At 33.5% G+C, this 25354-nt stretch overlaps 1 protein-coding gene and 1 pseudogene across 4 annotated transcripts in view; both read left to right on the forward strand.

Moving 5' to 3' along the window:
• LOC145329104 (calcium-activated potassium channel slowpoke-like) overlaps positions 1-25354 on the forward strand; it is a 282479-nt gene that overhangs the window by 89820 nt on the left and 167305 nt on the right. For all 4 annotated transcript variants that reach the window (XM_080173138.1, XM_080173139.1, XM_080173140.1 and 1 more), the window contains exons 2-5: positions 12582-12633; positions 13222-13258; positions 14865-14967; positions 15934-15968. In XM_080173138.1, the coding sequence (XP_080029264.1) occupies positions 13223-13258; positions 14865-14967; positions 15934-15968 (174 nt within the window). In that variant the 5' untranslated portion in view covers positions 12582-12633; position 13222. The remainder of the gene's footprint in view (positions 1-12581; positions 12634-13221; positions 13259-14864; positions 14968-15933; positions 15969-25354) is intronic.
• LOC145327917 (protein Wnt-8a pseudogene) lies at positions 9240-10503 on the forward strand (annotated as a pseudogene).

A 25354-nucleotide genomic window follows, 5' to 3' on the forward strand; every position in this document is an offset into this window, starting at 1 on the left:
GCTAAAATAACGTTACCCTCTTATCCACCCCCTTTACCCATCCCCTCCCGTCCGATTAACGAAATTATCAATAAATGAGGTTCGTATTAGCATGATAAATTAATGACAAATTTTCCTCAGTCAATATATCCACGTATATATTATATCCATTTTAGATACACTATGTGGGGTCAGCAAAATATTTCAATTAAATACACTTTGACTTTACAATAGCATTTGACAACTAAATAAATGTTCGGCTCAGTAAATTCACAGGGATCTAAGGGGATAAGATAACTGTCTATAAATTGTTGTACATCCCCAATGAAGACACACAAAATTACCCCTTCTGTAGATCAAAACTAATTGTTGAAACGTTTGAACACTCAACCTAGTAAACAAATAAATCAAAATTCCGTAAAAGTCCTGAATATTGTTCATCTAACGAATAAGAAAACGTTATTGTAAAACTTTGGGGACTAGTGTAATAAATAGCCCATTGTCCCCTCTTAAGAGTTTAAGATTTGTGCAATATGGAGTAAGATTATAATAAATAATAATAAAAGGAATATTCTTTGTTTTTTGATGAATTTTAAAAATTAATAAATGTAAATTCTGTTATACAAAGATGATTATTTTTTCTGTAGCTTTAGATTTTAACACCTACTGAACCGATTGAGTTCTCCCACATAGGTCCCAGGATGATTTTGGGCTTTTAATTTAAGCCTTGGGATGGGTTAAGAATTTTTAGCTTGCCCTACTCCTTTTATGCAGAGCTCTTAGATGCTAGGGGCTCCTACATTAATATATCAAAATTCCAAAAGACACCGTTTTCGTGACTTATTGATAATGATTAAATCCTATGAGCAAACCTTTTAAATTCAGTTGAAAAAATCTGTAATAGTTTTTTACCGCATTGTATTAAAGAGGGCTTTTCGCGGATATTAAAGGAAAAAATAAAAGTTTAAAGCCAGTTTTGTTAGGCTCGAGGAGCCAAAGGCTGGTCTAACAAAACTAATAGATATTATTAGAAATCTGACTTTCACACGGTACGATACTGATTTTTCAGTATGGCTCAGAACTTGATCTAATCCAGCAGATATTAATTGGTTTCGAAACAATGTTGGAAAATTTTGTTGTTGGGATTTATTCCCTTTCCATGATATAACATTGGCTGAGGTTAAACAAATAGTAAAATTCTTGTTTACCTAAACGAATGGGCGGTAGGACAGGGATCTAAAGGGATAAGACAATGGCTAATAAATTGATGTACTTTTCCAATAATGATATCCCTTCTGTAGATTAAAACTAGTGGTTGAAACGTTTCAACACACAAGTAAATGTACTATCAATAAAAATTCACCAAAGTCCCCAAAGTTGTTAAGACATAAAATAATAAAATGTTGTCATAAAACTTTGGGGACTAGTGTAATAAACAGTCCATCATTTCCCCCTCTCTCTCTCTTTCTCTCTCACTCTGTCTCTCTATCTCTCTCTCTCTCTCTCTCTCTCTCTCTCCCTCTCTCTCTCCCTTTCTCTCTCTCTCTCTCTCTCTCTCTCTCTCTCTAGGAGTACATCTTTTTATAGAAAGTACATGTTTTTATTCTCTCTGTAGCTAAAGACCTCGACAATGGCTGTTTTTTTGCTATAAGTTTTTCAATGAAACTTTATAATTGTATTATGGAGTTCTAGAGAACGACTTTACTTTTCGCTTTTCCCAAGAGCTTAGGGGTGAAGTAAAAGGTGCAATAATTCATAGTACTTTAGTATTGCATTCTTTATTTGTTCGATTGACTAATATATTGAGTTTCGCTTAAATTCACTTAAATTTAATTAAAACTAAATTTTACATTTCTAAAAGCATAAAATGATTAGATTCAATTTATAAAGATAAATAAACAGGGGCTAATATGATTAAAATAAAGGGTTTCAATCGTTCTAATAATCTCTATTACAAATATTTTGAGATTAGAATTCTACCACACAATAATAGCAGCAATAAGAGAGGTATTTTTCAATAGTTTTTTTCCCTTATTTATTGCTTTTAATTTATGAGCTTTAACGTTATGTAACGTTATTAACGTTATATAAAGGGTAAAGGAAAAAAACAAAAGAGCCAAAAGTTTGATATTGCGATCTAAAAAGTTAAAAAATATGTAATAGAAGAAATACTTGTCAAATTATGTAAATGTTCAAAACCGACAGATAGACCTAACTACTAAAACTAAACAATGTTTGCGCATTTTTTTTTTAAATTGTTTTGATGATAGTTAATGTTATTTTGTCTGTTTCGATAAGTTTCACTCTTGGTGGTATTGTCAAGTTCTTAAATTTAGAAATAAGATCAGTAAAGCAAATGTAAGTATAGATTGACAGACAACGTAAATTGTATATTGTTTGCTCATTTGTTTTCAGAAATTTCTTTCGTCTATTATAAATAGCAGCCAAGAAAATTAATTTTCCCAATAAACGTATAATGCCAGACGGACATTTCAATGCATAAAGTAGGTTTGCTGCTAAAAAAAACAAATAAATGATAAAATATTGATACTTGGTAATGAAAGTTTATGGAAAAATATTAAAGCATACCCATTGAAGTGGGTCATAATTTATACTTTGAATAAACTTAATGGTTCTTTACTTTACACTATTTGGTAACATAGCTGCTCTATAGTTGAAATTTGCCCGTCCATTCGTCACTCCACACGTAAAAAAAAGACTACACAGCAAGCTTGAGGGATAGAGCAAAGACTACGTAGCTAACTACAGGGTGCGCCAAATATAGAGCAAAGACTACGCAGCTAGGTACAGTGTGCGCCCACAACGAATCTACGCAGCATTTAAAAGTTATTCAGATATTTTTTACTAACGGCTTCGCCCCTAGCCTCCAGGGGCTTAGCCCAAAGAGGTAATTTAAAAAAGAATAAAAAATTAATAAGTAAAAAATTGGAGGGTCCTCACTAATTTTTCGGGGATTTTTTTTGTTTTTTTGGGGGGTGTCCCACCCCCCAAAAAATAGCCTAAAAGTAAAATCACCACAGGACCAGTAGGTATATTCCCTGAAGAGTAGAATCCGATCGGTTCAGTGGTTACTGAGATCTGAATGGACAGACTGACGGACAGACAGACAGAAGGGCGGACGGACAGACAGACATTGTTCTACTTTGTATTATAGATATGATTCTCTTTAAACATGTACAGATTGTTTCAGTAGATTTATCTTTTTTTGGGTCTTTGATAAATGCTGCGATACTTATAGTCAAAATTAACCTTGTTTTATAGCTCTTTACATAAAATTTTTATAAAAATAAAGTAATTTTTCATGTTTTATCTCTATCATTCTAAAATTTTAGCTTTTAATAAATATGTTAATATAACAAATATAATAACAAATTTTCTTGGTATTATCCCTAGCTGGAACGCTCGGCCCCCTAGCCTGCCTAGCCGCTGGCGCTCGGCTCCCTAGCCTGCCTAGCCATGGGCGCTCAGCCTCCTATCCTGCCTAGCCGCGGGCGCTCGGCCCCCTAGCCTATAACCTAACCTAAAATAGTTGTTCTCTGCCAGAGTCATATAGTTGTGTCAGGGGGGTATAAAAATTTTCAAAATTGAAAAAAATATTTCTAAGTGGATATTACCACTTTCTTATTAAAATTGCCAGTTGTTAAAATAGTAAATACAAATTCTAAATGATAAAGTTGTTTGATGTATGCCAAGTAGACAGTTAGACTGGATTTAGGTCATTTCAAAAAAGAGTTATGCTCCCATAACATTCCTCCCCTTGTTTTTTTTTTGCTTTTTAAAATAAAGTCACTATATGTCTGAAGAAGTAAGGTTATTTTGTCTGAAGCTTAAGATTTCAATAACTACTGAACCAATTGAGTTGTACTTTTTAGGGATGCTTGACATAGGTCCCTTTAAGGTTTTAGACTATTTTAATTCTTAATCTAAGTCTTGGAATGGTTATAGGCTGTTTTCTGTCATTCTGCCATGGGTGAATATTTCATACAACTCTAATATTTGTAAAGAAGAGTTTTTATCAAAAGCTAATCTATGTTTCCTAAATTATGTCCTTCACAAAAAATCCTCGAAACTGCAATTATAGAACATTGTCATCAACAAAAAATATCAATAATTTTTAGCAACAAAATTAACCCCTTTTTTATTATCGTACAAAACAAATATTGGCAAAATGATTTGATCAAAAACTTTGGGTACTTTTATTAAAATTTTGATTGGTTGGTTCAAAACTGTGTCCAATCTTTTCAACCTAAACTCTTAATCTCCTGAAGAGGTAATTTTGTTTATCATCATTCTGGATAAATATCTATTGTCTTATCCCTTAAAATCCCTGCCAAAACATTCGACTTCCTTTACATTTAAAACTTATGAATTCAAAATTGGTGGGGGGGGGGGGGGGAGGTCGTCAAAGTGGTTTATTCTAAAACTAATGGAAATTGGACAAGACAAACTATATAATTACTTTCTTTTTATGATAAAAAGTACAAACAATTATGTTTAGTTGGTTTTAGTTTTATTTCCTGCTGACAGAGCAATTGTAAATTCTAAAAGCTAATTTTCTTTATGATTTTTCTTAATTAGAATTATATCTCATAGGCCATTGGTTAAAATTAGAACTACTGACTGCGCCCCAAGCGGATAAAACCTCTGTATTAAATGGGGTAAAAAGAGGGTTGAAAAATAGCTTTAAGCCATCCCAAGACTTAAATCTAAAATTTAATAGCCTAACACTATCGTCAGACCTATGTTAAGCTTTCCTTAAAAAGGAGAATTCAATCAGTTAAGTAGTTATAAAAATATTAGTTTTAGACAAAAAAAAACTTACTACTTTACATAATAGGAACCTAGTAATAGTGTTTAACTTTTTATCTTTGTGACGTAACAAAAATCGAAGGATAAGAGGGGAGATGGGAAAGGAAACCCCTAAAAAAGAGATGGATTTTTGTTTCGTCACAAAGATAAAAAGTTAGACACTATTACTAGGTTCCATAATAGGATATGTCCCTATGTCCATACATTCTTCGTAGTTTTCTTGTTTATAACTGAATTTCAAAAATGATAGAAAATTGAATAAAATTTTATCAGGAATATCATCTATAATACAAAGTAGAATGATGTCTGTCCCTTAAGATCTCGGTAACCACTAAACCGATCGGATTCTACTCTTCAGGGTAGAAACCTATTGGTCCTGTGGTGGTTTTAATATATTTTCTTGGGGGTTGGGACACCCCCAACTCCCCAAAAAATCAAATTTACCCCCTTGGGGGGGGGGGGGGAGTATGGTTTGCAGCACCCGAAATTTTTTTATTTCTTATTTTTTAAAACTTCCGCTAGTATTCTTTAATCTAATGACTAAATACTTAAACGATAATTGCGCAAAAGTTTACTATCTTTTTCAGTCCGTTTCAATCATAAAAATTTAATGTTCTTGTTTATTACATATTAATTTGTTAGCATATTATCCTTAAATGTAAAATTGCTCTTTAAATACATTTCATTCAAAATATGTTTAGGGTTTAAATGCTTATTTAAAACTTAACAAATTATACAAATATTTGGATAATTAACAATAATTTTAATGATGTGTAATAATTTATAATCAATTGGAAATTCTTTAATTTATAAAATCCTCACTCATATATCATTTTTATGAGAAAGCAACCACGCCCCCTTTTTATAGGTATGGGATTATAACACCCTAATAACAACAAGTGTCTTACAAAAAAATTGGTTGGTTTATTAGAATTAACTTAGAGTACCCGCCCTCTTATTTAATTTTATTCTTATTTAGGGTAAAATAGGATATTTCGTAATGAGATTTTGTTTATTATAAGCTTTTAATATACAAAAAAAATTAAGCAATTATAAAGCAACTAACGGCTTTGCCTCTAGCCTCTAGGGGCTTTGCCTCAAGAGGTAATTAAAAAAAAATAAGTACCTCTGGAGCTGCAACCAAAAATGGTTGGGGGTATCCCACCTCTCAAGAAAATAGTCTAAAACCACCCCAAGACCAGTAGGTATATTCCCTGAAGAGTAATATCAATCGGTTCAGTTGTTACCGAGATCTTAAGGGACAGACAGGCGGACAGACATCAAGCTACTTTGTATTATAGATAACAACTTAAAGCCACCAATAGTCCTATTTTTAATCCAGTCAAAAACATAATTAACATAATAATAAAATAATGAATATATATATTATAACTTAAATATGGAGTAGCTGCAATAATATGTTCATTCTTTTTTTCGAAAAAATATTTTTTTTCCTACTTAACCATTAAGAATTGGTCTGAAACTGTTAACTCTAAAATAGTTGGTTATCATATCAAATTATTTCAAATATTATCATTCAAAAGTTAATCCTCTACCAAAAACCAAACAATAACCTCCCCTCCCCCCACCCAAAGACACCCATGTAAATCCAAACTTTTCTAAATGGTTGTAAACCTGCCCTGGACTAGCATAAAGCTGTTTTTGAGATCGTACTGGAAACATTTTTCTTGTAAATGTTGGTTACAGTTGCTTGACATATTTCATGACGGTCATCTTATGCGCATAAAATTCCGCAAAGTGGAACTTGTAGCTGGCTACTCCCTCTTTGCTATATCCCCTCCCCTCCTACTGGATGAACAATAAATGATGTCTATGTCAGCAACCTAAATTGACGTAAATTTTTACCCTGTCATAATATCCACGTATATTCTATATCCATTCATATCACCAAGAACTGGATATAATACGATGCTAGTATGAGTGAGAACCGGTTTCTATCCACCGGATTCGAATGAATACGAGAAAAAAGGTTAGTGGTTAAGACAAATGGCAGAACAAGTTTGAAAAATTGGTGGTGTGTGTGCCGGAGGGGGGGGGGGGAGAAAGAACCATTTACTGTACTGTCCCCTTATCCCCTTGCTCTCTGCCCCCACCCCCTCACCTAACCACTTTGCTCGCCTGCTTGACCTCCTAACCCAAGACTAAGCTAGCAGCCCGACCCCTTTCCCACATTATCTCTTTCCTGGCTCTGCTGTAACTGCTTAAGCAATAAAATATCAAGAAATTATGATCAAACACGCGCATAGATTGGATAAGACAAACGAGAAGTTATTTCTCACCTCATATTATAAACAGCTTTCCGCGGATATTAAAAAAATTCTTAGATTTAAATCCTTCGGCCTCGTAGGGCTAACAAAACTGGTATCAATTTTATGTTTTTATATTAGTGGGAAATTGTCTGTAATACGATGCTATACATGATTTTCTAGCATTGCTGAGAACCGGTTCTAATCCAGCGGATATTAATCGGTTTCTATAATGGAAAAAATAAATTATTCTCCCCATCCCAATTTTATAAAGTGCAAAATTATGTTATTGGTAGATTGAAAATTTAATACTCTGAAGTAGCATATTAACAACATTTCGTCTTAATGATAATGATTTTTACAATATGGCTTCGAAACCGATTAATATCCACTGGATTAGAACCGGTTCTCAACCCATACCTAAAAATCAAATATAGCATCGCATTACAGACAATTTTCCAATAGATAACTATTATTTATCAGGAAGTTGAAAGTCATATGTCTATTATGTTTACCTATGAAATCCAGATTCTGTCTTTGGTAACCTAAATATTGCGTGTAAGGATATGAAAGAACATTAGAATACAAAATAATGCCTATTCTTCCAAGCCTTTACAATTTTTTTAAAATCTTCCCAATGATTTCTGTAGTAGTTAGGTACGATTTAGAAACAACTCTATAATCGTTACCAGTAAGTCCGTACGTCCATTTTAAACATGTAGCTTTTTAGCTTTTTTAACAACACATTTTTATGTGATCTCATTTTTCCGATTGTTCTGATTTTTGGAATACTGACTCCTATAACAACAAATACATTATTGTAAGCGAAGCATCTCTATAATCAAGTCCTAAAAATGTAAGGATGTCCTTAAACAATATCCTGTATTTAAGCAGTTTTCAACAAATTTATTTACAATCTTCAACTTTTATTAATGTATATTGTGATTATTCAGTGTTAATGTCTGTTTGTCCAACCGTTTCATAGCTTTGCTTTATAGATGCTGTCATCCTTGTTGTTTCTTAGTAGCGCAACAAAATTTTGTCCTTTTTAAAAATATGACTTATGTGGCTTTAGAGTTGGATAGGGTTCGGAAATATATATTTGAAGATTCGTATAGTGACTGTTTTTTTCAGGCTTCTCGAAGAAAAGATACATTGAATGAGAACAGGTGTTAAGCTGCTTTTTAGCTGCTGATTTTTTTTTATATATTAAAATACATAACAATATATTATAAGCTGGTTTCTAAACTCTAATTAATTCGAATATTCTTTGCTAGTAAATAGTTACCTCACTATATAATAACAAAATTGTTCTTGCTTTTTTTACATTTTCATATCTTAAGCTTTTGTTAAAAGGCTTTAATATTGTGAATACTTATGGATATCAACATAATATAAGGGAGGGAGGGGACATTAGGCTGTTTATTACACTAGTCTCCAAAGTTTTATAACAATGTTTTCCTATTTGTTGGCTTAACTACCTTGAGGTTTTTTAATTGAATTTTGATTGGTTGGTTAATTAAGTTGAGCGTTTAAATTTTTGAACCACTATAGAAAGGGTAATTTTGTGCATTTATATTGGGGATGTATATCAATTTATCGGCCATTGTCTTATCCCTTTAGATCTCCGACATAAAATGAATGTAGATAAAACAATAATTTTTATTAACTATTAACTATCAGTTTAATTTTCGATTTTAAATTCTAATTAGTTTAAAATTTTGATTAATGTTTATTAAAATAGGAGGAAATCCAAATATAATCGAAACTCTATTAAGATTTAGCCATTTTTAATTTATTTCATCCTATGTAACTATTTAGTTATGGGGTATATGTAATCGCGGTGGAAGGGGATATTATTTAGAAATGGTTGGGAATTTGCAGGGGGCGGAGTCCAGTGGTTCATTAAAATGACCGCGCGACCTCGGTCCCTCAAGGGGGCGGGATATACAAACACATTACAACAAACTAACCCCCCCCCCCTTTTTTTCAAAACATCAAAACACTCCGGTCATTAAGTCTAACTTCCTTGACTTGCGGACTCCGCCCTCTTTGGGTCAGATTACCACACTTTCGGTCATTTTGACGGATATATTTAAGCCAGGGTAAGTCTGTCCTACAGTCAGTTTGTTTTCGAACATTAAACAGTTAACATCAAAGTTAAACAACAGTTATTTAGTTATCATGAAAATGAATAACATTTTAGTTATAATCATTGCCACAATGATTTGCTCTTGTGATTGCTTTTCTCGTCTGTGGAGTTTAAGCAACGCCCTGCTCTCCTCTGGCAATAATGTCAATTCATTTGCCAATGATGATCAGGCAGATACTGTCTCAACTGCTGTTATGTCAGGCGCCGAGAAAGCCATGGCTGAATGCGCCTACCAGTTCAAGAATGATGTCTGGAATTGCCCCACCGCCGCTTTTGATGCTGACAAAGCCGCGGCCGCCGCTGATAACCGCGAGGGTGCATTTGTTGCGGCTATTCTAAGTGCTGGTGTTGTACATACAGTCGCCCGCAATTGTTCCGCCGGTCAAGTTGAAGATTGCGGCTGTGAATTGAACGGTCCCGTGTCTTCTGTAGAGTCCTGGCAATGGGGAGGCTGCTCTGACAACGTCCTGTTCGGCTCCAAGATCTCCCGCCAATATTTGGATCAGCTGAGCCATGCTGCTGCCATGCAGGCCATGTCCAGCAGCCAGTCCGGGGAGTTGCCCAAGGTCATTGCCAACAAGCACAACAACGAGGCTGGCCGCGTCGCCATCCGCAAGACAATGAAGCGTGTGTGCAAGTGTCACGGCGTCAGCGGTAGCTGCGCCACCCAAACTTGCTGGAGGCAGGTTGGAGCCTTCAGGCAGACTGGAGACTTTCTAAAGCAGCAGTACAGCAGCGCCCTGAAGGTTGACTACAGCAACGGAAAGCTGCTCCGCCCCGAGGACGCCCGCATCATATCTAACAATGTCGGCCGCCGCAGCCTAAACAATGTTAAGGACCGCAACAAGAAAGCTGAAAGATCCATCGCCACAAAATCCGCCAAAAATATTAAGAAGAGGAAGCTTGTATTTCTGGAGTCCAGCCCTGACTACTGCCGCGTCAATCCTGTCCTTGGCTACCCTGGTGTTGTGGGCCGCAAGTGTGTTGTAGATCCGGCTGAGAGCGAGACCAACAAGGAGCACGGCATTGCCAAGTGTGCCCAGCTCTGCACCGCCTGTGGACTCAAGGTGAAGAAGGAGGTTGTGCATGTGTCCACCACGTGCAATTGCAAATTTGAATGGTGCTGCAATATAACCTGTCAGAAGTGCACCAAGGAACAGATTATCATCACCTGCGAAGCCCCCGCGCCCAAGTATAATTATGAATCCATCTTGAGCAATGCTACATAGTTTTGTTTTTTTGTATATATTTTGTTCTTGTTTTGTGTTGTGTTTACCAGTTACAATAAAATATATGTACTATAAAATCTCAAATAAGTTAATTTATTTTTTTGGTAATAATAGTAAATAGTATCATGGATCTAAAGGGATAGGACAATGGCCGATAAATTGATGTGCATCCCCATTGATAATACACAAAATTAACACTTCCGTAGATTAAAATTAGTGCTTGAAACGAACCAACCAATCAAAATTTAATAAAACTCCCAAAAGTTTCCTAGTCAACGAATAAGAAAACGTTATAATAAAACTTTGGGGACTAGTGTAATAAACAGCCCATTGTCCCCTCCCTCCCTGAGATACTTTACTTTTGTGTTTAACTAAAAAGGTGGATACGCGTCCACAAATGTTCATGTCCTTGTTTTTCTAGAGCGCGACATAAATTGTTTAAAATCTAAATTTGTTGGGGTTTAAACTGACAATTATTTGTAAACTGAAGATAAAAACCTTTTAACTTGATTACTTTTTGTGCTAAAATAATTTTATCATAAATTAAAGAATAAGTATGTTTGTAGAATGGTTAAGTTAAATCAAGCTAAGCTGTTTCATAGTTCTAGCCAGTGTTGCGGAGCCGGGAGCCGTAGAGCCGCCATATTTTGCCGGATCCGGAGCCGTAATTTTCGTTAAAAAACGGCTCCGGACTAGATAAACAAAGACATTTTTTTATAAATCATAACTCCATTTTTATCAAAAATTGAACCTTTAAAACCTTCAAAAGTCCAAAATAGACGTGGGGAAAATATATGTCGAGTTTTTCTTGATTTTAGGTCGGAGCCGAAGCCGCACCAAAATCAAACGGCTCCGCAACCCTGGTTCTAGCTCTAAATTGGTTAGTTTTCTAGTCTAAATCCCATTTGGAGTTTTAGTTAATGATTCCTATATAGATTAGGGAATATTCTATTAGCATTCAAGAATAGTTATTTCTCGCATCATATTATAAACGGCTTTCCGCGGATATGGAATGTACAATTATAAGATTAAAACTAGTTTTTTAGCCCCTAGGTGCCGAAGGCATCGGCTAAAAAAAACTGGTTTTAATCTTATGATTGTACATTTTTATATTCGTAGAAAGCTGGATATCATATGATGCTAGACATAGTTTTTTCGTATGGATGAGAACCGGTTCCTATCCACCGGATTCGAATGAATACGAGAAAAAAAATATCTTAATTTTAGGCATTTATAAAAACAAGGACATTAAGTTTCGTTAATATTTAAAGCTATTCTATTGCTAGGGTAATTCTTATTGATCAACCATCTAACGTTGTATAAATGTCAACTATTTTACTAAGCATAATATGAATATGTAAAACATTTCTTTATTACAATTTATTGTTTCTTTCTTTTCATCTAAAGTTATTTAAAATTCTATCGCTATTCGTATGGACATATTTATGATAAAAGATTTTATGTCTAAATAGATAAGGCTCGGCAGCTGCGCCTAACCCATCAATAAAGATTTAAGTAATAGAATAATCTTAATGAAAAGACATTTTTTCATATTAAGAACAGGTTAAGACATCCAGTAGATTATGTCATTGTATTATAGACAACTTTCCACATATATTAAAATAAAAAAATATAAGATTAAAAACAGTTTTTTTAGCCCTGAGGGGTTATAGTCCCCAGAGCTGGATCTTTAAATCATTTTAGTGGTGAGCCAGATCGGGGTGAGCCAACTTTCCACCAATGAGAACACAGCATTTTATGAAATGCCGCGCTGTGATTGGCTGAAATTCGGCTTACCCCGGTCTGGCTCACCACTAAAATGATTTAAAGATCCAGCTCTGCTAATGAAACTGGTATTAATTTCATGATTTTTATCTTAATATTCGTGTAAAATTGTATCTAATACGACGCTATATATGAATTTTCAGTATGACTGAAAGCCGATTCTAATCCAGCGGATATTAATCAGTTTTTAAGTAATACTGGAATAAAAATTCTTTATCCTTCTGGCTAACAGGTGACTGTCGAGCCCTACAGAAATAATAGATCTTATTTCTTATCTTATGAAACAAGACCCCAAACTATTTCTATAAAAATAGGAAAATAATAATTTAATTAATTTTCAGAGAAAATGTTATTTTTACCCAGATAGGATTATGAACATTATTTAATACAGGCAAAATTGATTAATTTTTAATGTGAAAAACAACAAAATATTATGGCGAAACAAAATTTATTAAAATCCTTTTATTTTTTGGAAAGTTACCAAATGAAAAATAAAATGATAAAGTGAAAAGGTAGAGAGAGGTAAAAAAGTGTAAGAAAGTGTTTGTGTGAGAGAGAGAGAGAGAGAGAGAGAGAGAGAGAGAGGTAAATAAGCTGAATTGAAAGACAGCAAAAGTGTAGTTGGTTAGCTAGATAGAATAATAGCTTTTATTTAGAGAAAATAAAAAGATAAACAGGGGCTGCTATTCAACCAATTAATTCCAATTGAAAATGCCGCAAAATTTTTTATTTTGTTAGGGTAATGTTGGTTAATACTTGTTTTTTATGTAACCGAAGGGAAGTGGGTAAGAAGGGTAGAAAAAATTGAAGGGGGTTGTGGGGAAATTTTCCTTTAGAGTTGTTTGTCAGAATTACATTCCCTTTTCCCTGTAGATAAAGAGAAAAAAGACAGAAATAGAAAGAGACTCAAATTCAGACTGAGCTAGGTTTTTTTCTTCAACTTTTATGTTTAAAAAAATAATCTTAATTTGTATGTTAGAATGACACACATACCCTACAATATCACAGAAGAACAGGTAAATTATTGTTCAGTATTTAATACGAGAAAGTAAGAATTACTGTGTCCATCTTGAATACAGGAATATGCCTTACAATCATAGAGAAAAAAATAAAAGAGAGGAATCGAAGCAACTAGAGGACGAAAATAGGCAGTGGGCCTAGAGGCCTACTTAGCGCTGTTGCCGCGCTAAAATTTATTGCTATTCCACTACTTTTCAAATGGGGGGATTAAAAATTATTAAAAAAAATTTTTTTTTTACTTTTTACTATTTCCATACTTAGGGCAAGAATATTAGATTAGATATTTTCGTTTTAATGTTTTAATTAAAAATTACATAGAATTTTATTTTTATTTAAAAAATTTGTTCATGAAAGATGAATCCTTCTATTTCTAAAAAGGGGGAAATTTTTTTCTTAATGAACATTCAGCTGATTCTGACCGCCCACGGCTGTTTGCTAAATATCGCTTTTCTTTCTATTCACATTATTATTTATGATTGACTTACAAAAAGCCCTGGGCGGTTTTTGATTTTCGTCTGCTTCTAAATTTAGGGATGGGGAAGTAGTATTTTACCATGAAAAAGGGGTGAGTATTCATCCTCTTATCCTTTTTCCTTATGCTTACAATATAATTTTATTGATGTCTCATTGGTTACTGATTGGTAGCATTTTAATTTAAATATTCCAACATTATTTAACTTGTCATTAAAGTAATAGTTATATCTCGCATTGTAAATATTATAAACAGCTTTCCGCGGGTATAAAATGTACAATTATAAGATTGAAACCAGCTTTTAAGCCCCGAGATGTTTAAGACAGTTGCTAAATTAACTGGGTTTAATCTTATGATTGTACATTTTTATATTCATAGAAAACTGGATAAACAATTCTAGACATAATTTTTTTGTATTGATGAGAACCGATTCTAATCCACTGGATTAGAATTGGTCTCGAATGAATACAAGAATATCCTTACAATATAATTTTACTGATGTCATTAGTTATTGATAGGTACCATTTTACAATAGATATTTCAACATTATATAGCTTGACATGTTATGCAGTAATGAATAATCCAGTATGGCTTCTAAACCAGATTAATATTTGCTGGTTACAACCGGTTCTCAGTCATACTGAAAATTTACGTATCCATTAATTAAGGACGGACGGACAAACAGACAGAAAAGCAAATTTTTTTTAAAGAAAAGAAGAAAATTAAAACGTGTTTAATTTGTTTGTTTAAAAGTTTGAATATACAAAATGTATTGTTGTTAACCCACTTCCTAGAAAATTTTAATTAATTACATAATTTGTCATGAAATTTCCTAATCTAATCTTAAATAATTAATCTAAATTTTCAGCATATTGTTTATATTAATATACATATACCAGCATTAACAACTAACAAAGCAAATTTAAATTAACATTTTCAAAATTATTGTATTAACCAGGGAAGGAGAATTGAATTTTAATTTATCCTGAACTTAAACGTTTTAAAAAATTAATTTAAGTGTTTATCAACAATAATTCTAATTCAAATAAAGTGTAATTTTGTTTGTCATAAATGGTAATGTACATCAATTTATCATCAATACCAACAAAAATATCTAACTTTTATTATAGATATCATGTCTAAACGAACGGCAATGGTGGAAGTTTCTTCTGGCCAGTCTTGGCACCTACTTCGGGGCCATATTTCTATACCTCCTGTCAAAACTTATACAAGGTAATTAATTTTCAAGTATAGCTTCGCAACCGTTTAATATCCGCTGGATTAGAACCGGTTCTCAGCCATACTGAAAAATAATGTAAAGTATCATATTACGGACAATTTTCCACGGATATAAAAAATCATAAAATTAATGCTACTTGGGATAACATTAACATAACCGACAGACTGACGGACTAAATAAGTAATATACTGAACAGTAAGGATTATATTCACCAATAAATCAGAAGGATATCTACCCCAGTACGAACGGACAAACATACAAAGGTAATTATAGAGTAGTTTCGCTACAAAAAAGAATACCAATAAGGTTAATCTAAAATAATGCAATGTACAAAAAGTACACACGTAAAAAATAATAATAAACAGGAAGAAATATGATATATCATTACACTCTTTTTCTGTATATTGTGGACATACATAACCATACCTTGATGAAGTTTATGCTAATAAACAAAATGTATTGGAGACAACGTATGTTGAATTCTTCCATTGTTGTAGGGAAGATTTAGTTGAGACGCGTCCTTTTTAGTAGTGAAGCTTCTCTATAATGTTAAAATTAGTGAAGTATTAGTGTGGTAAACAGATCTATAGTATAGATGTATATACAGATAACACCTGTTCCCCTATTTCGAGGACCTTTTTCGTCTGCTAGCAAATTGATTTCTGATACTTTGCTGTTTTAATATTCCTGACACTATTGGTTGATTTTAAAAGACCCAATTGAGAGTCGGCGCAATCAGATCAGTCCAAATAAAGATGTTTAAAAAAAAGAGTTAAAACATATATGTCTTTGCATTTTGAATCTATTAATGTATAGGTATAAATTTTGATATCTTTCAGTAAGGATTACTTTTAATTTATGTATAAAGTCATAAATATAGCAACAGTAGGTACTTGACTTGATAAAATCATCCCAATGATTTTAAACTTTGCCCACATAATTAAATGTTTTTTTTTCAGTGATTTTTCGGATGTGTTGTGGACCAAAACCTCAGGCAAAAACATAATCTAAATAAGATTTGCTAGAATTTTCTATTACAAGAGAGTCTTAACCCTGCTGGGGGCTACCTAGTACCAAATATAACCTGTTTTTAACAGTAATAAACGAAAAACTATCACCACTTATTTTCAATTTATTTCCAGAATGATGATGTAAGTATTGGTGCAAAAAATGGGGACGAATTTCAAATTAACTTGACGGGGCTGTTTTTTTACGTCACAAGTGAAGGTAAAGAAAAGGGAAGGGGGAAAGAAACCCCCTAGACAAGAGAAGGGGTTTTCTCTTCACTTGTGACGTAAAAAAAACAGCCCCGTCAAATCAATTTGAAATTTGTCCCCATTTTTTGCACTAATACTTACAGCATCTCCAGAATAAGGGAGAGACATTTGACTGAAAAAGTCGAATCTCTTAAAGTTAAAATCATTTTAAATTTGAAGGCTTCAATTCCGTATAAATTAGATAAATATCCTAATATTAAATTTAATATTTATTGTATCCAACAAAAAAATATTTGATCTGATCAATATTCTTTGAATAAGAAAAGAATTTAGGAATATTTTGAATATTTGAGATATTTTATTACAAAAATGTTAAGTGAGAAATAATTTGCATTTTGTAACTTTATATAAATTGGTATCTTATTAATTTAATGTTACACCAGATTTTCATGTACTGTAATAATTACTCGCATCTGGCTAAAATAAAGATACCTACTAAAGGGTGAGCAAAAAAAAATGCGTACCTTTTTAAAATCAAAATTGCGCGGCTTGTGTTAATAGTAAAAAAATGTTATGCATATCGTTATAACTGCTATGAAGTCTATTTTTAGGAAATATAAAAGCGATTCCTATGCTACACAAAGTTTAGGAGCTACGTGTTAAAATGTCCCAACTGCCTTAAAACTTGACTTGCGAGTAAATCATTAAAGATTAAAGTATATAAAAAAAATATGTACATTTTTTAAATTCAAATTGCGCAGCTTGTGTTAATAGTAGAACAACGTTATGCATACCATTAGAACCGCTATGAAGTCTATTTTGTGGAAATATAAGAACCATTACTGTGCTACTTATAGTTTAGGAGCTACGTAGAAGAATGTCCCAACTGACTTAAAACTTGACTTGAGAGTAAATCATTAAAGATAAAAAAAGTGTGTGCAAAAATGTGGACATTTTTAAAATTCAAACTGCTCGGCTTGTGTGAATAGTAGAAAAATTCTATGTATATCTTTAGAACCGTCATAAGCTCTATTTTTTGGAAATATAAGTACGATTTTTGTGCTATTTTTAGTTTAGGAGCTGTATTGATAAACGTGAGAAAAGTGGAAAAATTTAATCTTTAATGATTTACTCGCAAGTCAAGTTTTAATTCAGTGGGGACATTCTACCACATAGCTCATAAATTATACGTAGCACAGGAATCGTTTTTATATTTCCAAAAAATAGACTTCATAGCGGTTCTAATGGTATGCATAACGTTTTTCTACTATTAACACAAGCTGAGCAATTAGAATTTTAAAAATGTACGTATTTTTATTTGCATACCCTTTAATTTAATCTTTAATGAATTACTCGCAAGTCAAGTTTTAAGCCAATTGGGACATTTTACCACATAGCTCCTAAATTATACGTAGCATAGGAATCGTTTTTATATTTCCAAAAAATAGACTTCATAACGGTTCTAATGGTATGCATAAAGTTTTTCTACTATTAACACAAGCCGCGCAATTTGAATTTGAAAAAGGTACGCATTTTTTTTTGCTCACCCTTTATTTACCCCCTTTTACCCAATCCCCTCTTCTTCTACTGGATGAACGACTGACCAATGAATAAGGTCCATATTCTACATGTTTTCTTCAGGGATAAGGGATGGGAAACGTAGGAAAATATTATTTCAGGCCTATTTCAAGCCTAGGCCTAATAAACCAGTTTTGGGATGGCGCAGTGGTTCGTCCTAAACGCTAATGAAAAAGCTGTGTGTGTGTGTGTGTGTGTGTAGATAAAGTATAGAATCAAATTCAGGTAGCTAGTTTAAAGTGAAAAACATAACTTTTTATAAACCTATATATTAATGGCTTTTGTTAAAATGAAGTTTTTTCTCTCCCAAAATTTTTTTATCTTTTACTTTGGTAATTTGAACTGTCAGAAAGCTATCGTTGGGTTTCCCTCAGACAGACTTTAGTTTGAATTATTTGCATTTTTATTAATGAGTAAAAATTTTATTTGAAAATTTCATTGCTAATTAAAATTCAAAATAAATAAATAAATATGCACTTGGGTAACATTCTATCAAGTTCTTTGGATACTATAATGTAATGATATATCTGTACTGTGTTGTATTGTACAAAAATTAGGGTTAAGGTGTTGTATCAATTCTGTATTAAATTTTTAAAATTCAAAATACAACATCTAATTTATAAACTACCAAATGAAAATTCGTAGCTACCTTCTTTCCAAAAAAATAATCCCGTTATTTTTGTTTTTTCTATATGGCCCTTTTTTAATGTTTAACTCTAAGCAGATTTACTAATTAACCCTTTACAGTCGGGCCCCTTGCCGCACCTTAATCGGTCGGGGGGGGGGCGTTCAACGCCCCCCCTTATTATCTCAGTTCCTATTAAAGCTAGAGGGCTAAATTTTTTTGTGCACGTCCCCTGTTTGATAATAAATTTCCGACCTTTTATAAATCTAAGTCAATTTTCGCTTCCTTCACCCTTTTATTTAACAACCTTTGTTTTTAGGTCTTTTTTTACTTAAAAATTTCAAACGGCTGTAATTTTCTTATTTTTGAAGCTAGAAGAAAATTTTTTTTCTAGAAAATGTTTATATTTATGTAAATTTTACATTAGAATTATCAAAACATAAATTTCAGCGGCCGCAGCTGTACTTTGCAGCTGCCAGCCGCCGCAGTCGGCGGTCGGCGGGAAAACGGCGGCGGATCTTCATGAAATTTTAATACGTTATGTAGACATGTAAGAAAAGCTTAAGTTTAAAATTTGAAGTCTCTAAGTCAAAAATTGCGGCCACAGGAGCCTTTTAAAGATTTCTGGAGACCTGGAGGATCAGGACCTGGAGGATCATACCTGGAACCTGAAAGTGACTTGAACACCTATATTTCATAAAAGGATGTACTACTAGAGGATTTTTTAGTATTTTGCTATGATAAAATGCTTTGTTTTAGTCAAAAAAATATTTTTGCTCTTTACCTGGATGACCCTGCCAGGTTTGCTGGCATCCTGTGCCCGCCAGGATGAAGATATTCAAAAAATTCCAACTCTCAGTTATGTGTCATACCCATACTTAAAAAGTCAAGCAGTTTGGGCTCTTTATCTTTCACACACAGAAAATGAGATAGAAAAAACCGGATGGGGGGGCGTTCAACGCCCCCCCCCCGACCGTTAAGGGTTAAGCTAATGTGATCTAACACCATTTATATTTATTTTTTCGTAGCAGACAAATCATTATTTTTTCTAGAATTGTCTGCTTCTAAAATTTCCGCCAATTGGTGATTGGTTGATACAAAACAAGCCCAAATCACAGAACACTACTGGTTTAGAGCGGTAGCCAATATGATCCGTCCGCCAGTAAGGTCATTAAATTAGGCAAATGGTAAAAGTTGCATGATCCCTTTCAAAACCAGGCCGAGACCTAATTTATGGCCAGGTTTCCTATCCCTTATCCCTGGTTTTCTTATAAAGCTATTTTTGAACCTTGAAGCATACAATTATGATTGTTGTCAATCTCGTTTAATTATACAGAAACTATTTTTTGGGGGAGAAGGACATTGGACATTGGTAAATAATACATGTACCCAAAGTTTTAAAATTACATTCACTCATTCATTATCTTAAAAACTTTTGGTACTAATATATTTTAATTAAACTAGTAGATACCAAAATTTTCCAATGGTGATTTTAACCTACAGAAGAGGTAATATTGCTAATCATCAATGGGTATTATCATTTGACCAACATTGGATAATAAATGTTTGTTAATATCCGTAATCTATAAGGCCACATTAAGCTAAACTAATAATTTCTTTACTTTAGTTTATCCTTGTTTAGTTCACGATGTAAAACCTTACAAAATAGTTTTTTTTAATGTGTAAGGTTGGTGGAAATTTGCAAAAAAAAATGTTAACAGCGCTCCAATTGATGTTCAAGAAATTTTATCTAAGAAAAAAAACCGGGAGGGAGAGGTTAATAGAGCTAAAACCAATCAAATATATACCAGGTCCTACCCCAAACGTAAGAGTCCCAAACGTCAGAGTGGACAAACGCAAGAGTCCCAAACGCAAGAGTCCCAAACGTCAGAGTGGGACAAACGTCAGAGTGGGACAAACGTCAGAGTGGGACAAACGTCAGAGTGGACATTGCTTAAGTAAAACATCAGAGTCTATGCTATTTTAATTATATGACAAAAAATAGACAGTTAGGCCCCCTAGCCTGCCTAGCCGCGGGCGCTCGGCCCCCTAGCCTATAACCTAACCTAACCTAATCATAAAGAAAATGACTCTGGCTGCAGCACTCAGCACCCTGGCCTACCTAGCCGCAGCGCTTTAATGATTATAAAATCGAGACTCATACGTTTTACTTATAAAATGTCCACTCTGACGTTTGTCCCAAAAATCCTGCGTTTGTCCACTCTGACGTTTGTCCCACTCTGACGTTTGTCCCACTCTGACGTTTGGGACTCTTGCGTTTGTCCACTCTGATGTTTTTCCACTCTGACGTTTGGGACTCTTACGTTTGTCGTGGAACCATATACCATATAAGAATTTTTTTTTTAGTGGAGCACAGTGGGATCTTTTGAAAAAAATCGGGACATCCAAAAAATTTAAAATTGACTTTTATCTATCCTAGGAATTAATAATGGCTGTAAGTAGACAGCTAGAAAAGAAACTTTTAAAAAATATTCATTTTTGGCGGATTTATGCCATTTTTAAAAAAGGTAGTGAAAAATTTCTTTTCAGTTTTGATGATTTTCCAGATTTTTTTACACAATTTTTTCAAAGCAACAAAAAATACATTTATGTTCATCTTATGAAAAATATTTTTGATTGGGGTACTTTTCAGATACCTGTACCAATGTCTAATTAAAGAAAAAATTTAAAAAAATATTTTTTTGGTGGTGTAAATTGACATTTTGTGAGAAAATTTCACCAAAAATATTAAGATTTTTAACCCCAAAAAATCAGTTTTCTCCATTTTACACAAAAACGGACAAGAGGCCCCGGGTTTTGCAATAATAATATCAATATACAACATGTATTGTGTATTAAACAGTTTTCACAACCTGGGGCCTCTTGTCCGTTTTTGAGTAATTGAGCATTTTACATTGCATGGTTTGAACAATTTTGTTCTTGTTAATTTCAAATTTTTCCCCGTTAGAGGGGGAAGGAGTCATTTTAGAGCCCAATGTCATCTCTGCAATGTTTTCTAACTTTTAGAGGCGGAACTTTCTTTACTTCTGCATTATTTGCCTCCGGCCAACCGTTACCCCGTTATTTGCCGCCGTTGGCGAGATTTTTAACGATTTTTGCCGTTCTCGCGGTTTTAATGGACATTTAAGGGTTAAAGGAGTCGTTTAATAAAAATGACTTATAAATACTTTTATTTTAGCAATTAAATTTGCTAAATTTCATGTGTTCTAAAAAAATTTGTATTTCTAACTGGTTTTGGTCCAGCAGAAATTCAAATGTACGAATTAATTATAATATTGCAAAAACATTATATACGCATCAGAGAGAGAGAAAGAAATATACATTTGAGAGAGAATATAATATTAGTAATTATGTTTATATTCTTATACAAACTTTAAATGAAGATAGCTAGACTTAGAATAAAGGTATTAACACAAAATCAAAAGTGTTTTGAAAATTATGTTATTGTTGTTTATATCTGTAAAAAAAAACATTTGAAAACATGCCTTATAAGTGTCCTATTTTACTTATACTGGACCTACCTAAAAATGCCGGGACTCGAACTGGGTGCACCTGACGCTATATTCATGTTCACAAACATTGTTTGCATTGAAGAAATATTTACATAGACGTTGATTTTGTTAAAATATTCCTATCTTAACTAAAGTTATGAAGTTTTATAGATTTTTTAAAAATAGGGTAGCTTCGCTCCTCCAAAACAGCAAGACGTACATACCAAATGCACATTAGAAGTTAACAGGAGCAAAATTTATGTTATTTTTGAGTTAAAGCAAAAGAAATTACATCATTTCGTCAAATACAAGCTTTTTTATTGATGTTTACTTTTGTCTACCCTTAATGTCCCGTTTTTTGGCAAAAGATCCCACTGTGTGGAGGGGGGAATTGGCAGATTACTTTATCGGCCATTTATCTATGCTTAAATCCATGTAAACGCCTATAATAGTTACAGTACATAGTTATGCTCAAACTTTTTCAAGTTGAAAAACAAAATTAATTTTTTCAACATTATTTTGCAGATAAAACTTTGAAATTAAAAAAAAACAATTGCCAAAAAAATCCTGTTTTATATAAAACATAATTACGTGCATCACCTTTAAAAAAAAATAATTTGAAGTTAAGTTAATTTAGGTTTACAGAAAACAAAAATATGCACAAAATTAAAATTCAAATTGTGATTTTGTAATAAGTAATATGTATGGTTCTGCATAATAGGGTGAAATATATCTTCCGCATGAAAAACTCTTCAATACAAGAGAGAGAATGGGGTCAATGGGATGTTTATTACACTAGTCCACAAAGTTTTATACTAATGTTTTCTTATTCATTTGCTTAACAATTTTGGGGACTTTTAATGGATTTTGATTGGTTCGTTTATTAAGTTGAGTGTAAAAACGTTCCAATCACTAATTGTTATTTACAATTTTGTGTATCATCATTGGAAATGTACATCAATTTATCGGCCATTGTCTTATCCTTTTAGATCCCTGCTTCAATACATTCGCAAATATTAGAAAAACAAGAATTTTTTTAAATCAAACACTATCATAATTGTAAAGTATTAATATTATTAAATGATTAAATCTCTAAATAACTGCAAATTATTACATAAAATTCTTATATAAACTTTTTTGATTCAGTTGTATATTAAAATGTATTTTAAGATGCTAGCCAAATCTGATAATTTTTCACTGCGAATACTTTGTGCAAATGGGAGGTGAATGGGCAAACTAGGAAGGGTGGATAGATACCCCCCCCCCCCCCCCAACAACCTTCTACATTCCCCTTGACAATGTTCTACAAGTTCCGCCAAGTGGTGTCAATGTAGGAAAAAGCCATAAGGCACAAACCCCTTAATTTTAGGGATGTTATAATATTTGGGTCCGCTTCGCGCACCACCCACCCTTGTAAGTTGTAAAACCCTCTGCACGCCACTGCTGCGAAGTAACATTTAGACAATATGATCTTTTGTTATTCAAAATTTTACTTAATTTTAATTTGAAGTATTATTATTAGCGCGGCCGTGGCTCAACACGTAGCGCATCCGCTCGTCACCAGGAAGGTGAAAGTTTCGAATCTCGGTCCGACACCGCGTCATAACTAAAGACGTTAAAAATGGTTCCTACTGCTGCTATGTCAGGTGCGCGACATAAATAGTTAGAGTAGGGGGAATGCCTTGGCCCAAAACAGGCGCAACTTACTACCATGCACAGTTAGGACTTCTCAGACAAAGGTCGTGCAATCAAAGGGTTGGTTGTCTGATGGGCAAATGGACGCTTTACACCGCAATCATAGGGCTTAGAGCTGACAACCCTATCCCACATCCATAAAAAAGCCTGTTACAGAAATATTGAAAAATTGTCAGCGGCCTATGCTCCCCCTGTGGAGTGAAAAAGGCTTGTTACTGTTACTGTTACTATTAGCGCGGAAACCATAGCACATCTCATGCATATTATGTCTGAAATATTTTCCATAAAAACCCTAAATATCAATGAGCATAAGAGATTGGAATTTAAATTGGGAGAATTTCACATGACCTTCTATAATACAAAGTAGAACGATGTCTGTCTGTCCGTCTGTTCGTCTGTCTGTCCGTCTGAAGCTTAAGATCTCGGTAACCGCTGAACCGAATGGGCTCTACTCTTCAGGGAATATACCTACTGGTCCTGTGGTTGTTTTAGGCTATTTTCTTGGGGGTGGGACACCCCCAACCCCCCCAAAAACAAAAAATCCCCCCCCCATTTTTTTTTTTTTTTTTTTTTTTGTAGGAGATATCCTTGTCCTTTTTTTGCAGGATATTTCCTTGGGCCTTCTTATTTTTTTGTATTTTTTTTACGAATTTCACCTCAATTTTTTTTATCATCTCTTGGGGAAAAGCCCCTAGAGGCTAGGGGCGAAGCCGCTAGTTTAAACATAATGTAGAAGAAATTTTATAACATAAGAAATATCAAGTTTTATAGTTTTCTTCAAATGTAAGAAATTAAACAACAAACCTAAAATGGTTATACTTTATGGGGTAAGGATACTGAGATCTTAAGCTTCTAATTGGCGGATAGACATCCTGTTACTTTTATATAAGGATATGATAGGCTTATTGGCTGACTATTAACTGAATATATTTTTTCGCATTTGCTCCCAACAAAAAAACTTTTGTTAAAAAAAGTTAAGAATAGTTATTTCTCGTATCGTATTATAAACGGCTTTCCGCGGATATAGAATGTACAATTATAAAATTAAAACTAGTTTTTTTAGCCCCGAGATGCCGAAGGCACGGGCTAAAAAAACTAGTTTTAATCTTATGATTGTACATTTCTATATTCGTAGAAAACTGGATATAATACGATGCTAGACATAGTTTTTTCGTATGGATGAGAACCGGTTCCTATCCACCGGATTCGAATGAATACGAGAAAACAAATATACCAATTTTTAAAAAAAAAACCAATATTTTGAACTTAGTTGAACCTGGAGGTTTTGTGTAGACTTATTCCAATTCTTACTAAAAATAAGTGACTTTTTAAACCTGATTATAAAAAAAAACAGAGGTCACACACCACACTCCATAGACGTCCATAGAGTTCTTAGGAGGGGGGCGGTGGGAAAGGTTGAGTCGATCCTCCCCCATTTTCAATCTAGTGTTCTGTTGGGATGGTACCCTCCCCACAAAATAGAGATTAACCTTTCCACTACCTAAGGGAAGCTATACTGTTATACTGAGGTTAGCGATTTCCTTCGGTACAAACAGACAGACAGATTGAATCATAAACATCCTGTTACTTTTATATAAAGACATATAACAATGATTCCCTAAAAAGCCAACATTGGAAAGCTATTCTAATAAGAATCATTGCGAGTATTGTCCCATGTAGTATGGGGGGAAAGTAACTCAAAAATCCACTACGTGACGTCATAAAAATGAAGGATTATCCATCTCTTTTTTAG

Source organism: Acartia tonsa, chromosome 9 (assembly GCF_053477335.1).
Source record: "Acartia tonsa isolate MP-2025a chromosome 9, ASM5347733v1, whole genome shotgun sequence".
Taxonomy (NCBI): Eukaryota; Metazoa; Arthropoda; class Copepoda; order Calanoida; family Acartiidae; genus Acartia; species Acartia tonsa.